This window comes from Myiozetetes cayanensis, unplaced genomic scaffold (assembly GCF_022539395.1).
Source record: "Myiozetetes cayanensis isolate MyiCay16 unplaced genomic scaffold, myiCay2020 scf36, whole genome shotgun sequence".
Taxonomy (NCBI): domain Eukaryota; kingdom Metazoa; phylum Chordata; class Aves; order Passeriformes; family Tyrannidae; genus Myiozetetes; species Myiozetetes cayanensis.
The window spans coordinates 1,507,348-1,523,706 of record NW_026087588.1 but is presented as its reverse complement, the minus strand read 5'-3'; the positions used below and the strand labels follow the sequence as shown (position 1 = coordinate 1,523,706).

Here is a 16,359-nt window from a genome sequence, read left to right as displayed (position 1 = left end):
GTGAGAAATGGACTTGAGAAGTACCTTAAGTGCAATTTTTTTTTGTGGGACATTAAAGGACTGGTTGATCCTGAAAGGAATGGATGGCATTTGCCCCAGGATTCCCTGCAGGTTTTTGTTTTCTTGGCAAAAATAAGCAGGAAAAGAAAAAAAACAAACTTCTTTTTGTTTTATTTTTCACTTTTGGAAAGCATTTCACACAGGTTTGGATCTTGGGAGGAGTAACTTGGAATCAGTAGAAAAAACTAACTGCACAGTTTTGTCTTTACAATAGAAACCCTTCAGGAGTCAAAATGGAGACTAAAAAAAAACCTGCAAAACATACTCCTTTCAAAACACAACTGGAAACAAAGCACCAACTACACAAATATGCAGAATGAAACAATGAAACAGCACTGAACACCACAGAAGTTGTCCTCATAAAAGGTGTCAAAGTCACCTAATTCACTAGGCACTGTGACTTGGTTAAACAGAAGAGACAATAAAAAAAATTGTCCACAAACTTGCAATTTCAACTCAAGAGGCTGTAGCTAGAAATCCCTCTACATGTCATGCTTTAATAGCGACCTGGAAGAGAAAACAAACACCATAAAATACACTGTCAACTTCAAGGATTGAGAGATTTGTAGCTAAAGCTCACTGCCTCCCTTCAAACCTGCATTAAATTCTAGAGCCTCATGTCCTGGAGGTAACCAAACTCCTGGTTTAAGAGAGTTTTGGAGAAAGGAACAGGATCTCAACCTCAAAAGAAGTGCTGTTCTCTCATTTATTTTCTCCACATTAAACATCTGCTCTGCTCTCAAGGTTGCCAGTTGCTCACTGAAACCTTCAAAGGAAGTGTGGCTCAATAAAAGAACCACACTGAAGTCAATCCTTATGGACACCAAAGCTCAGAAGACCTTCAGGGAAAGAGGAAATTTGCTTTTGAGATGTGAACTCTGAGATTACGCCAGGCCTAGGCCAGGCAACATTGGACAGGGTAACCTGCTCTATGGAAGGTTCCCTGCCATGGCAGGGGGAACGAGATGAGCTTAATGTCTCTTCCAACCCAACCCACTGCAGGACTCCACGAGTACTTACGAGGTGAGTAGGACCGCGATCTGGACCGGGATCTGTAGCCCCCTCGGCTGTAGTATGGGGACGGTGACCTCCTCCTGGAGTGGGGGACACAAACAATCCCTTTGTTAAACCCTGTGGATACCTCTAACCCCACCCTGGTCTGGGGAATGCACTGGAGAAGCTAATGAGCACAGGAAGGAAGAGCTGAGCAACATTTCCAGTGGGTAACATGGCAAAGATGTGAATTTCCTTTTTTAACCTTTTTTTTAACACCAGGTCCAATATTATTTTTGACTCTCACAACAGAAAAAAGCTCTTGCACTCACAATTTGCCCGTATGTAAGTCAGGAGCATCCCAAACAAGCAGGGTAAGACAAATAAATCCACCTTAATTTTAATCTGAATTATTTGTCCAAGATGAAGATTTATTTGACTTGCAGTCGTTGCTACAGCCAACCCGCCCCCAAACCCCTCTGATCCAGGCACTCCCAAGTTTTGTGTTTCCTTGACCAGTTCCACTAATCCAGCAAATACCTGTAAAACTGATCCCTGTCCTGAACAGCTCTCCAGCCTCCTCCTCCACCGCCGCCTCCTCCTCTGTGTAAGCAAAAGCAGAATGACTTTTAAGGATTTAAAAAATAAACAAAAAGTTCATTGTACGAGCAAAAAACATCATCAAGGGTAAGAAAATGATGTCAAGACAAGAGAACATTGGCTCCTACTCTGGATGATGCTGAATTACTTCATTATGTTCATTTTTACCCACTTAAGGCAGGCCCTTTGAGTTAATAACTTTTTTAAACTAGTGAGATCTCAACTCAGTACCCCGAGGACAAATGTTGATTCCAAGGTGGAGGCAGGAAAACCTCCCACACCCCAACATTTTAACATTTAAACAAGAGCTGAGATACAACTTCTCCTTGCACAGAACAGAAACAACTTATTACAGTATTTAATATTAACTGGTTGGACTGGTCCAGACTTAGATCAGCAAAGTGTTACCAGAAGGAGACTAAATCAAGTTTAAAGTCTTCTTCAGTTGTGGTTTGGTGATTGGTTTTAAGGTTACTCTTTAGCTTATAGATACTTTTCCAGGCAAAATTAAGTTTCCCATGGAAATGAGAAGTTAAAGTTTTAACAGGACAATTCCCATCTGACACTGTATTTCCCTTAAGGCTTTATTTTCACACAGGGCACGGAAGGCAAAGGGATTGTTACTAATTGAATTTTTAGGGTGAGGTATGCTATGCTACACTGCATCTTTAACAATTCCAAGCCTCCCTTCCTCAGGGAAGCACTCACAACATCCCAACACCTCTCTCCCTCACTCTCCCTTGAACCACAAGGATGAGAGAGCAGCAGATCCCAATATTTTTAAAGCAGCCACACATGAGGCATTTGTGGCTCCATCTTCCTGGAATCATGGAATGGTTTGGGTTGGAAGGGACCTTCAAGTCCATTTTGTTCCACCCCCTGTCATGGGCAGTGACACCTTTCACAGAGCAGGTTACTGTCACACTCCTGACCCACCTCACAGAACACCTGACCATTGGTCAGGAAGAAAAGGAACCACTTCGGCACTCAACATTTGGGCACCTGCCACCATCTAAACAAGGAATAAATTACATTTGAAGGGCACACAAGCAACAGATTTCAAGGACAACCTGCACGCCCCGACTGACCCTTCCTGAGAGAATGAGGAAATCTGAGCTCAGAAGAAGTGCAAGACAGATGGTGCAAAACTCTCACCAAGCACTGCAGAGCCACATCTTTAGCTCTCCTTGGGTGCCTTTATTCTGATATTTACATCAGAACTCCATACAAAACAAGGAGAGCGGGAGAAGCAAGCTGGAAGTACCATTTAACAGCCTGTGTAGCACCAGAGTATGTTGTAAGTCCTTCCTGTGCCTGAAGATCCTGGTGAGCTGCTTCAGTACTTCGGTTAATTACTTTCAGCACATTAAGTGAGGTGAAGCTTTAGCTATGCCAAGCAAGTTTCTACACCTTGTGCTCCAAAACAAACTAGATGATTGATCCAAGAGCCTTCTACCACATCTGAAAGCCACACACCAATTCTGGCCAAGAATCCAGCTACTTCCATGAAGACATGGTTGCCATCAGGAAACAATCCTAAATCCACCTACTGCAGAGGCATTAAAGCTTTGCAAACCACTGAGAAGCACTACTACACAATCCTGCAATTACAGGAATCTTGGTGATTGCAGGCAGGAAAAATAAACTCTTGAATTTGTGTCCAGCTGAACAGTGTCCCAGAAACTGTGAGGATTTTACAGGGGACAAGACTTGCTGGAAAATGCAGAAGACAAACCTCTCCATCATTAGAACCAATTACACCCCAAAGTTGTTTACACACATATTCAACCTGATGAGGTATGATAAGAAAGCTTTTTAAATGCAAATGTCCAGTACAGAACAAGTCCGTCACAATCCCCACTTCCTTATTTTTTGTAACATTTGAGATACCATAATTATCAGGAGATACTGGGGACCACTGAAATTTCTTTTTGACTACTACACTGTGGTCAATATCTAAGCTGGCACTGGAATCCCAACTCAAGTAGCAGATCTGAACCATTTCAGTGCTAACAGATGAATCAACAAAAGATTCTTCTAAAAGCAGAGTATAAAAAACACACTCAATGCAGACTAAGAAAACATTATGGACTAAGTCATGCCACAAGTTAAACACCACAAAGTATTTCTCAGTGTGACCAATGTGATTTGTCATTTTGGTGATGATTTCACAGGAAGGTTCCAGAATGACACTGAGTGCAAAACTATTTTGTCACACTTATGTAGGATTGGCTGCATAATGCCTGTGCAGGTAGATGGTAAAGTAGAGTTTAAAAAGCAGTGAAATACCCTAAACCCCCTCACCTGTATGACCTGCTGTAATAGTCCCTGTCATCGTACCCTCTGTCATACCCTCTGTCATAGTAATCTCGTCGTCGGGAGCTGCCACTGAGGAGGGAAAGAGAGTTTATTTTATCAGATATTAAACATCCACGTTGTTTGCAGTCAGTTAAGTTCACAATGTTTAAACGGGGTTATGTATTACCTCCCATCCTCACAGCTGAAAAGACCAATGCAGGTGAGAACAGGACTACTTAAATAATTGCTTTTTAAATGCTTGAACTTTCAGCCAGGTCCTTTCCTCTCCGGTCTGCAAACTCTTAACCTTTTGGTATCACAGGCACAGGAGGAATTCCATTCTGTGACAGTTCTTCATTCACTCTGAACTCTGAGCAAGCTCCACGTGAATGAACTTTCTGATTACAAACATAACCTGCAGTCTCAACACAACACCAACATAACCACCAGTGAGCTGAAAGTCTTGGGAAATCAACTGGGGAATGACTTGGGAAAACAATTTACATTCTTGGCAACTGGAAGTCAGAAGTGTACTGTGTGGACAGGGTAAACTGCTAATCCCAAATATTAGTGAAGCCACACAGCTGCTCCATCAGCATTTCATGATGTTCATTCACTCTTGAAAACTTGAGCATGCAAAGCTTAAAATAATTTAGAAATTAAAAATTGTACTGTAGACTTTTTGAATCCAAAGAGCTGGAAAGAGATGCACTAGTGATGGTTGAGGCAAAAGGCTGATAAACCAAGAAAAAGACTCAGAACCAGGTACCTTAGAGGGAAAACAACAATTCTTATAAAACACAAGGCAACTAATCCTGGTTTGGAAAAAAAATCCCCACACAGGTAACTTACTAAGTGGGTCTTCCCATGTAGATTCCAGGGGTAGGTGTGTGAGGTCTTTTCGTTATGGAGAAGTCTACCCGGATCCTTCTTCCATCCAGCTCCATTCCATTGGCACGTTCCTTTGCCTAAGGAATGATAAAATACCATCAGCTGTGGGCATAAACTTTGGTATCAATACAGATTTCTAACCATTGCTTTAAGTGCTAAAGTCCTAAAAGGGTTCAGTTTGGAGTCAGGTCTGACTCACACTTTCTGTGTAGTACTGAACATAAAGCATAAGACGCTGCAGACCAGCGGGACTTAAACATCGGTAACCACTGAAAATGTGATTTATAAGCCATTAAAAGCCTGAAAGGAACATAATTTAACAAGTGTAGCAGTGCCTCTAACATGATTAAGAGGAACCTCTGAACATGTTGATGTAGGGAGATGCAACTACTCGAATACACAAGGAGCAGCAAATAATTCAGCAGTTAACTAAGAGCACTATGTTGATTTAAGTGTTTTTTCTCCTCCAACACACGCCTAAAAATAACCATAACCATGAATATAATGATATCAGTCATAAGTAAATCTGAATTAAAGAACCCAAAATAATTGTGGCTTGGGTTTTTTTCCTGCCAAGTAGCAGGACCTACACTCAAAGCTCCAATCCCACGTGGAAGCCTTTATGCCAGATGTGGAACAGAAGACATTGGAGAGTTTCAGAAGCGGGATTTATGAGAATATAAGCCTGGTTCCAGGCCATGAGCACACAGCTCTGCAAGGGCTGGCACTGGTGTAGGATTCTCCACTGGGTGAGTACAGAATTCCCCATTCATTCTGTAGCATTCACAAACCCAAATTCCATGATTATGAGATGCCAAGTACTTTTCAGGCCCTGAGTTTGCCCAGGTGACAGAATATGCACCCGTGCAAGTGAGAGCCCACAAACATTCCACACGTTGTACACCCCAACCTACTTCCTTGGCATCCTCCACATTCTCAAAGTACACGAAGGCGAATCCTCTGGAACGCCGGGACTGCTGATCGTACACGATGGAAACATCAGCAATAGGCCCGTACTTGGAGAAAACTTCTCTCAGATCCCTTTCTGTGGTGTAGAGACTCAGCCCAAACACCCCGAGACAACAGTTTGGGTCAGGATTTGCCTAAAAGAAGGGACAGACTGACATTAGGAGGAAACAGGTTGTATTTGCAGTGCAGGTTGTGACTGCCAGGGTTCCAAGATAAAACAAAGACGGGGCTGAGATTTGGGCTGGGTCACCTGCTAATGGAGACACTGTCACAATCCAGAGGAACACAGGCCTCCTCTCACAGAACCCCTTTGTATTCTCAGGGTACAGCACAAGACACCCAGGCCGACGGACTGCAGGCTGTGCTCAGGACTGTGAGTCATTCCTGACCAGACATACCCTGTTCCCGATGTGACGCCTCCGAGTCGACATGGGGGAGTGGCTGTGGCTGTGCCGGCGCCGATAGTCCCGACTGTACGACCTGCTCCTGGATCTCCTGTGAGAGCGGGACCGGGAGCGAGATCGCGTGTAATGCCTGCGGGAACTCCTCCTCGATCTAGATCTGAGGGAAGAGAGGGACAGTGTTGGCTTTGTTTGGGTGTTTTAACCCTCCAAAAACACATCACAGTCACAAACAGCTCATTCTTCGAAGTCCTGCAATCCCACACCCTTCACTTCAATTTAGTCACTACTCACAAGGACCCTGTGCTAAATAGTCACTGTCAGATTCCTGCAGGAACCTCTCCTTTAGTCAATTTTTTAACTTCCTTTAACAAGGCTCTCTTGGTTTGACACAGTATTGCTTAGAATATTCAGTATTTAGGTAAAAACAGGTGGGGTGGCTCTCTTTTAAACCTTAGGAGATAAAGGGAACCTGAGTACAGTGTCACATAAAGCCTGCACTGCTGCAGAGGGGGCACTGAAAAATGAATACACTTTTGAAGTCTGGCAAACACCCCTGGAACAGAGCTCAACACAATCTGCAGGAATTAAGCTGCAGTAGGTCATTTACCTGCTGGTATTTCAGCAGTTGTTTATCAATGCTGACATGTTCACACTCCAATTGTATTCAGACAAAGGTGCAACTGCTCACTGATTTTTTTTTCCCCCAGGGAATGTCTTTTGACAGCACAAGCTCTGTGGACACAAGGTTCTGGAACACTTGCATTCCTTCTCCCAGACCCTAAGCCCTCCCAGCACAGCCAGTCCTAGGGGAAAAGCTGGGCAGGCACTTACACTGGGGTACTACACCTGACCTTGGCCTGTGATGTCTGCACTGAATAACCTGAATTTTACACCACTCCCGAGAAAAATCCCTGCAAGGTTAAGAAGTGCAATTAACAGTTTAATAGTCAATGGATCTAAGCCATAAATTGTTGATTTTTAGACTCTTGTGTCTTAGATGTCCTTCCTCCAGTTCCACAGCACCACCACACCAGCATGAATGAAGCTCTGAACCTGAACTGTTTTCTACTCCTGAGCATTTAACAGCTTCTTCCACAGCCAGGATTTCTCCCCACTTGTCAACACACAACCAAACTGCAGGACAGATCTCCTGAAAAAACACCTCCAACCTCATCAGCAGTGAGCCAGGTAAGCTCAACTTGAAATATATATCCAAGCCCAGGAGAAATTAATTCAGCATATCCCATTAGAGCACTTCTAACTATGTATGTAGAAAGAAAACATTATTTTTGGCAACAGAAAGTTTACACAAACAAAACAAAAACAACTTCCCTGAAGCTGGGAAGACAGTAAAAAAAAAAAATAGACTGAAATAGTAATAATAATAAAAGAGGTTCCACACATGCACACAGCCACATTTTAGCCAGATATAGGGAAAAAAAAAATTCAGGCAAACACAGAGTTGATATTCCAGGTACCAGAAAGGTCCAGCCAAAGATAACAAGCTGCACACTTCAATAAAAGCAGATTTTTAAATCAGGTATATCCACACCCCCAATGATAAAAACATCAGGACACAGGTTGGTTCCCAAATCAAAGTTTAATTTACAAAGCTCAAAAATACATTTGCAACAGAAACTACCAAGAAATATTAAAGTTCTCACAGGGTTATTTCTCTGGGGAGAGCCAGATTTATATTATGTGCCCATGACCACATCCCAAGGTGCGACAGCACTGAAGAGAGATTAAAATACAGTGTTTCTAAATACGTGCCTTGACACAATTCCACCCAAACCTGCTGAAGAACAGTAACCCTACTCTACAGTTCCAGTATTTCCAGCCATAAGCATCTTCAAGACAGCTGTTAAATGCTCAGGAAGCTGTGGTCGTCATAAACCGCTACTTCTGGTCATCAAAAATTATAAAGCCAAGTTACCAGGGTATTGTTTAAAGACTGATTTCCTGTAAAAGTAAATGATTTACCAGGTCTCCTGCGAATTCTAGACCTTGTATTTACTTCTTCAGAATTTTATACAATTTGTGATTGCATCCTTACTCAGTATTATGGTTATTCTGCAAGTGGGAAATGTGGGTATGGAATCCCTGAGGTCGTGGATTAAGGGGAAGAAGGACATGCTGGGTGGGCTCCTGACTTTACTGTAAAATTAGAAGGTTCCCCAAAGGTGTTTTGCAGCCTCTGCCCCCTGAGGTTTTCAAACCCCAGCTGGACAAAGCCCTGAGAGCACAGTCTGAGCCCAGAGCTGACTATGCCTTGGGCAGGATCTGGGACTAGACCCTTCCTGAGCTGCCCTATCCCTCCCTCACTGCTGCCACTTCCAGAGGTCCCTCCAATTCCATCGTCTCCAATGGTGCTACTCCACCAAGTGTTTATTAATTTAATTTGACACATCTGTTCCTGCACTCCAGGGACTGCCAAGTGCATGATTTCACACTTGTGACTGTGCCTGAATTGGACAATAAACCTTGTTCTTCTGCTGTCAAAACCTCCCAACCATTTTCCTCCTCATAAAAGCCTTTCACTTTTGATCTTGCAAGGTGTAACACAGTATTTGTGATTGTTAATACCACAGAATCTCCCAGTGTTACCATCCTCCCCCCAGGCTTTGGTAATTCCCTGCTTGTTCATGTAAAAAGTACGTTGTGAACATCTCAACTGGAACCCCCTCTGCTAAACCCCACTTTTTTTAACCTGAATGCCTACAACCGAGTGAAGAAACCATCAACACATTAATTTCTGCAGTCAGCACTCAACCATCTGCCCCTGCACACAGATCAGTGTGTAAGGAGAGGTAATACAGTGCAAAAGGCACGTTCACAGTGTATTTGTGCTGCCATGTAACAAATACAATGAGGAGGTTACTTTCTCCACAACTCTTTTTGGGAGCTTGGAAAGTTGTCTAGTATTTAAAGCTTCCTAGCCTGTTAGTTTTCAAGTTCAATTAATGTATTTAAAAGGTCAGACTGCAAAATTCACATTTATCTCTGCAGTTGCTTTTCACTACCTACTCCAGAAACACCATGAGAAAACATAATGTGACCTAAACTGGGCAATCCTAAAAAAGTTCCTACCACTCCCTGCTCAGAAAACTAGTCAATATTCCAAGAGGTAAAAGGCAGTGAGTCAAGTGATACAAACCTACAGAGCTGACTACCTCCTATGTAGCTGACTCTTGGAAAAAGCTGCAAAAATCCCAATCCTGAAACCACTGGTGGCCCCGTGCATTCCATGGTCACAGATTCCCCAGTAACTCTGGGAGTAGAACCGGATGAGCTGGACGTCACCTCGGACACAACCACCTGAGTTGTGAAGAGGAAGAGGTAAAAGAAGTAAACTCACCTGGATTCAGACCTGGATCTAGATTTTGACCTGGAGCGCCTGGAATCCTCCTTAGAGCGAGATCTTGCAGGGGTGTGTCTCCCCGACTTGCCAGACCCATGAGCACTTCCGCTTCTGGAAGCAGAGCGGGATTCCTGCACGCAGATATTGAAAGCCTAATTGGGACACAATTCCTTGTTTACCTACGGGCTGCAAACAAGCTCCAGTGAAATCAATGGAAATATTCATAGCTATGTGTCCGGGCAGTCAGATTAGCACTGCCTAGATTGTTAAGGAGGTTGTTTGTTGGTTTTTTTTTTTGTTTGGTTTGGGGTTTTTGGTTTGTTTTGGTTTTTTGTTGTTGTTTTTTTCTTTTTTTTTTTTTTCCCTGGTAGACACTTCTTTACCCTGCATGTACTTTTTGCTATTAAACAGATAATGCATGCATGTTTAGCAAAATATACAGGGACACATAAACAGACTAGTAATTACTTAGCGTAGTGCTTTCAGATTCCAGATTACTTCTTATCTTAACTTCATTTTTATTCCTTTTCTTCATTCTTCCGTTTCAAATTCTGACTTCTTTCATCTTCCCCACTTCACACAAATTGCTCAATATTCTACAAGTGGGACTTCTGGTCTGATAATTAGCATGCATTCACTTTCTTTTTTTTCAAATTTCAGCTTCACTTATTCCTGAGCTTCAAATAATTCTCATTTATAAAACTTGTCAAATGGCGACTTCCGCATTTTCCTTCTTCAACATTAACCTTAATAGAAAAAGAACAGGATGAAGAATATTTAAGAACTCCAGGATAAAATCTAGTGCCAAAACTGAAACTAGAAAAAAAAAATGTGCTATGGACTTTTACTATAAATGCAATTTAAGGATTGAATCTACCAAAGCCCTATGATTTTATCAACAGGTTCAGTCAACTCAGTTTAACTTAACACTAAGCAACTGAATTTGCTATTTATGCCTGTATTTAATATAGCAAGTGCAACTGGATCAGTTGAGTACCTACTAAGGAACTGTAGCATCAGGAAACTCAATTTGTACTGTCAGCCACATAGTGAGACAAAATCCACCAGAAGTGACTCCAGGAAGGTCCTGCTGTGGCCACCGACCGATGTGCTTTTGAATGCAGAAAGCACAACATGGTTGGGCCTTCAGTGAGCTCCAGTAATATGAACTTTGGGCCATTTTGCAGTTGAGCAGCCCTGGTGTGAAGATTTCTGAGCACACTCACCCCAGCTGCCTGCACAAGAGGGGGTTACACATCTGGGCTTTGTGCTTCCATGGAAATCAGCATTTTCCACCGCCCAAAAATGCCCCACGCTCCAACAGTGCTCTGCAATCACACCCCACCTGCTCTGTTATTTACTGGTAATCTGCTTTGGTACTGAGATAACCTAATTAGCAGTTTCAACTTATAGATTTTTATCTTTAGGTCAGTGGAATGCTTAGCTTCAGTCACATGCCTTCAACACCTGAACACACTAGGAGGTATTCTGAATTTCAAGGTATTAGAGGAAATTTAAAATTCAGCAAAAATTCTACTTCTTCCTAAAAAAGAATTCTACATTTAGTGTAAACTGTGATGAAGAACGATCATTAATGACACCACAGTACCAGATTTTCATCAAAAATCCCTTCTTTTAGCTGTGCAACATCTCAAACCCGAACACTAATTTAACACGAATCTTGGACTGAGCATTCAGAAATTCATTTGCTAACTCAAAATTAATCAGGCTTAAACCACTTCCATACAACTTAACCCAAATTTTAGCTCTTTACAATTCCCTACCATACAGTATTAGGGGGGAGGAGGGGGAAAGGGTTAACTTACAGAAAAGCAGGTTTTCAATTAATTCCAAGAGCAACAGAAATTACCCAAAGTTGTCAAGGCCATATTCTTTGTTCAAATTTGTAAGGTTTTGTTCTAAACTACAGCTGCCCCATATACTGACCTGCAAAGGGCAAGGCAAACACTGAGAAGTAATTAAAGTTACAATTATCAGATTTAACCTAAATTCATTGCTACCTTCAAAAGGAAACATTCCACAGAGACGAGGTCTGAGTTAATGTATTAATTTAGCCACAAGAAGCCATTAACTCCTAAAAAGTTAGGCAAAGCAAGATTGAAGAAGGGTTAAAACCCAAAATTAGCAGTTCTTCATGTGAGGAAAAATACTTTAATTCACAAAAGATAATTTGGGCAAGACAGAAGGAGCCATGCCCAAATACAGGGGGACTGATGCTGGAAAGGATAGGAGAAATGTAGGATGAGAGGGAAGCAGCAGGGAGCAGCTTGCCCACAAACACACCCCAAACCCTTTGCAGAGCTTTTAAAAGTCAAAACCTTTGAAGAATCAGGAGAGAATTGGTGAATCCTCATTTATTTGGTAGGTTTCTCGGGCAATCTTTGCTGTATTATGTTAAGGTTGATGTGGGATCTGGACAGAGGAACTTGAGAAGAAAAATCCTTCAAACAATTGTCTCTCAAATCAGAAAAACTGAACTGCTGGTTCATTTTCATCCAGCTCCTTTGGACTTCACAGCATTTCCCAATTCTTAAACATCCACATTTTGTTTCTAGATTATCCCCAATCCACATTTTACAGGATTATGCCACTTCTTTATTCGAGCCTCAAAGGAATTTGTTGCACCTCACCTACTCCAGACATCACTAGGACCGGTAAAACCCCCCAAAATTTCCCAAGTTGTCACCCTTCACACCCCAAGCCCCAAGAAATCCTCCCTACCCAAAATTCCATGAACCAGGAGTGTGCAGCATTCCAAACTTAGTTTACACCCTGTTACCCCTGAGGGTTCACACCAGTCATTCCCACAGGTCACTGAAATTGGAGTTTCTCCTGATTTTGTCGTCCTGTATATTCTCTTCTCCTCCTTTTTGCTCCTTCCCTCTGTGAATTTAAAGTTATTTAAAAATGCCAAATTGTGTCCTGTGATGCCATGTGGAAGAGGGAAGAAAGAGCCTTCTTTACTCTGCCTATATTCCAGCACTGCTGGTCAGCAGATCGAGACTCTTGCCACTACTAAATGACCTTGTTTTTTTCCTAACCTTGAGTTTGTCCAGCGTGAATTTAAAACCCCATCAAATCCCTTGATCTTTAACAACAGTTCTTCCCCTCCCTCAGGCATTACTGGAATTCAGGTGAAAGCCCTGAAGTCCAGGCTTGTGGTTTCCAAGTGATTCTTTCCAGACTTTAAGCACATTAAAACCAAAGTGTGATACTGCAGGGATGGTATTTTGAGCAGCTCTAAGCACATTTCATAAAGAATGTCACAGTGCTCCAGGAGCAGGGAATGTCACACAGCAGGATGATTTGGGGGCAGGAAAGGTTTCCATGGGCAGAAGCAGTTGGAAGGTCTGTGATGGCCACAAGTTCTTTGCACTTCTCAGATCCAGTTTTTCCTCACAGGAATGCAAGGTACAGATTTCAGTCAATAGCATAAGACAGAGAAATAAAAGTATTAGGGTCTTCATAATCAAAGATTCCTATAAACTTATGTATTTCCACTTGTTTACCTAAAGAAAGGTGCAGCCTCACATGTTACATCAGATCTGCAGCCCGTTTATCCAAGGTGTGTCTGTGCTGACTTCACATTCCTTGACTTCTCCACTATGGAATTTAGCAACTGAGTCAACAAAAAATCAACAGCTTTTGCCTCTTCCCCCTGAGGGACACAATCACCAGCTCAGATCTCTGCTGGGGGGAGCCTGGAGGGAAAAGCAGAATAATCCCTTTCCACAAGTTTCCAAACTCCACAAAAAAAAGAATGTGTTTTGAAAAATCAAGGTAGAGCTTCTTCCCACCACCTGTGCCACTGGTGCTGACCCTGGGGGCTCCTTCAGTGCCCCAGGCTGGCAGGGAATTAACGCACCAGCAAAACCCAAATTATTTTCTGACAGCTCTGGGTACTGAACCAACCCTCCAGAAGGTCAGATCAAGTGTCAACCAGTGAAAGAAGAACACAGGGAATGATCCATCCTTTTGGAGGCATGGAGCTATCAGCTTGTCTATAAAACCTTCTCAAACTTCCTTCCTAGACCTCCCTCTGCCACAAGGAAAAAAAAAATCACTATTTTTAAAAATGTATTATTGAAATACCTTGCTAGTTATCTGGACATTGAGCATTTACACCATGCAAGTCACTCTGATAAAAAACAAAACAAAACAACACACAAACAAAGCCCTCACACTGAAGTTTCTGATCATAAATCAACCCATCATTATCAGAATTAACTAATTCCTAGGATGAGACTCTATTTTTCCCTTTAACTAAACTCTTTCCAACCCCTCCAGGCCTGAATCCCAGTAACTTCCCTGAGAACAATTTCAATGAAAACAAAATAAACTTGGCAAACCCTGGCACTGCAGCACAGTGACAGTATCTGAAGCACATTCCAGTATTTGAAGTATTGGTGGCAATTCATAGCCCCTTCAGTGAAAAAGTTTTTCATGATGGAGCATAAGCTGTAAAAGAGACTTCAAGTGGGTCTTTTTTCCTTCTTTGATGTTTTTCTTTTTAGAAGTGACACAAAAGCCAGTGTAAGTTTGTGCTGCTGCTGAAATACCAATCCCCTTTTACCAAAGTGGTAAAAGCACCTGGAATTTCTCCTTCACCCCGTAAGGACTCATTGCAGTCAGGCCTGCAAACCACTGCAGCTGGAAACGGGATTAAAAAAAAGATCCAGCTGATTGAATTCCCAGATCTGACTGACTGTAGGAACAGTACAAGGGAAAGAGCAGGACCACATTTTCAGGGGCACGATTCCTTTTGGCAGCCTGGCCTTGGGACAGCTTCATAGACACTTGCTAAATCCCATCCCAGATTATTTACCCAAACACTGACTCTACTCTGCAGAGACTTCAGCTTGGAAAAGTAGAAAAGCCATTGACTCGGTACAATAAAAGCCTAAATAAGAAAAAAAAAAAAAAACAACCACCTAAATAACACTGGCAATAGCATTAGAAAAGCCAATCCCTGCTCCAGTCTGGAACAGCAGGCCAGGAACTCTTTGCTTTATGAACATGTCCAATTGCATACAGTTCATCTACTTAAAAGTCATAAGATTTCACACAAAACTCATTTTAAGCCTCGGCAAAAACTGCCTAAAGACATTTTATGTTTTTGTCTTTTTTTAAATAAAAATATCGAAAAACAACAAGACAGCAATTCCTACCCCAAAACCCTGCATGGTGATGTTTCACAAAGACTTTGCTACAAAAGTTTTAACATTTCCACTCATTCTGACCGAAAACACAAGGCAAACTTTATTAAGCTTAAACTGGTCTCCATTGCGACTTGCACAACAATTAAAAAAGCAACTTTAAAAACACCTGACACCCAAATACCCACCTCGAGCAAATGCTGCTCCCTCACTAAAACCACACCAGTGACACGAACGTATCAAGGAAGGAGAACACCAGGGGTGGCATAAGTCAGTTCCTTAATCCCTGTCTTTCCCCATTCATTCCCCTTTTTAATTTCCTGGAGACCATATTTTTCTAACCTCACCTGCCTTGAAGCAGAAACACTCCTGTATCACACCTTATTATAGTGAAATAGTAAAGAAAAGCCATATTCTAAGGAAGACATTGCTCAGGATTACTACGTTTTTAAATATTTTTTGTCGTCTCCAGTTTAGAATGTAACTCCTTATCACCTCCACAGCTCCCTCCGATGCTGCAGCGAGTTAGGAAGTTAGAATTATGCTGAAAAAAACCCCAAAACAAAGTAATGACCCCAATTCAAAGGAAAACAAAGCTGGTCCACTAAATAAAAAATAACTGACTGTTAAAGAGGTCATCAGTACCGCAGATGTGCATCACAAACGTGAGGCTTAGCACCTCGTCTACTTCGGTATTAGTAGAAAACCCATCCAGGCAGTCAGATCTTAGAGTAACTGTGAGGTTTGAAAGAATATCTGTTGCAAGTTTTACAAAGCGAGGGGGTTGCCTTCGACTATTAGGTTTAAATAAGAGCCCGAGCAACCTGGACGTGAGGCAGAAGCAGAGCTATTGTTACAGGTGAGAGACAGCAAAAGGTAGATAATTCAGAAAGCAGCTCCAAGAGCGGGCTGGAAGGCGGTTCTGGAGAGAGGAGTGCAGAGCTGCCGCTGCCCAGGAGCTGGGCGGAGGGCGAGGGGCCCCTCAGGGCCCGGGGCCGCCATTTTGTCCCTCCCGGGCGCGCGGTCCTGGCCCAAGATGGCGCCGGGCGCCTCACGTGGGCGCGCGGGGAGCGGCCCTGCCAACACGGCCACCGCCTCGGCCGCATCCCTCGCCCGCCCGCCCGCCAGTAGGACACGGGGGACACAGAGAGGGGGGACACAGGAGCGGCCGCGCTGCCCGGAGGAAAGGGGCTGAAAGGGAGGGGATGGAGCCCGGCCGCGCATCGCGCTCGGACTCCGCGTATTACCCGCTCGCCGTAGTTCTGCTCCCCGCTGTCGCTCATCGTCCCGTCCCGTCCCGTCCCGTCCCGCTGCTCACGTTCTCACTCCCGCTCCCACCGCCGCCCCGACCGGACCGGACCGCACCGGACCGCACCACACCGTCCACGGCTACAGCTCCGCCCGCACGGGAAGTGACGCGCTCGCGGGGGGAGCGCGCGCGCCCGACCGGCCACACCCCCTGCGAAAGACCACGCCCCCTCGGTGAGAAGGCCGCGCCCTTCAACTTTGGTCCCACCCCGCGATTGAGAGACCACGTCCCCTAGCGTGAAACCACGCCCCCGCAGTTCCTCCCACCGGGAGACAGGCCATGCCCATCTGAGACCAC

General features: G+C 43.5%; 1 protein-coding gene across 4 annotated transcripts; it reads right to left on the bottom strand.

Moving 5' to 3' along the window:
• Window positions 1-149: 149 nt before the first annotated feature.
• Window positions 150-16,146, bottom strand: TRA2B (transformer 2 beta homolog). 4 transcript variants are annotated; one of them, XM_050328043.1, is made up of 9 exons: window positions 16,001-16,146; window positions 9,574-9,707; window positions 6,210-6,372; window positions 5,757-5,945; window positions 4,804-4,919; window positions 3,958-4,041; window positions 1,594-1,656; window positions 1,081-1,154; window positions 150-567 (listed from the first exon to the last, which is right to left on the bottom strand). In XM_050328043.1, exons 1-9 carry the CDS (start codon window positions 16,034-16,036, stop codon window positions 557-559), a joined length of 870 nt encoding a protein of 289 aa, XP_050184000.1. In that variant the 5' UTR covers window positions 16,037-16,146; the 3' UTR covers window positions 150-556. The 4 variants fall into 4 exon arrangements, with proteins under 4 accessions (XP_050184000.1, XP_050184001.1, XP_050183999.1 ...); XM_050328044.1 differs by having other exon boundaries at window positions 9,574-10,322; window positions 16,001-16,113; XM_050328042.1 differs by having other exon boundaries at window positions 9,574-9,728; window positions 16,001-16,051.
• Between the last annotated feature and the right edge of the window lie 213 nt (window positions 16,147-16,359).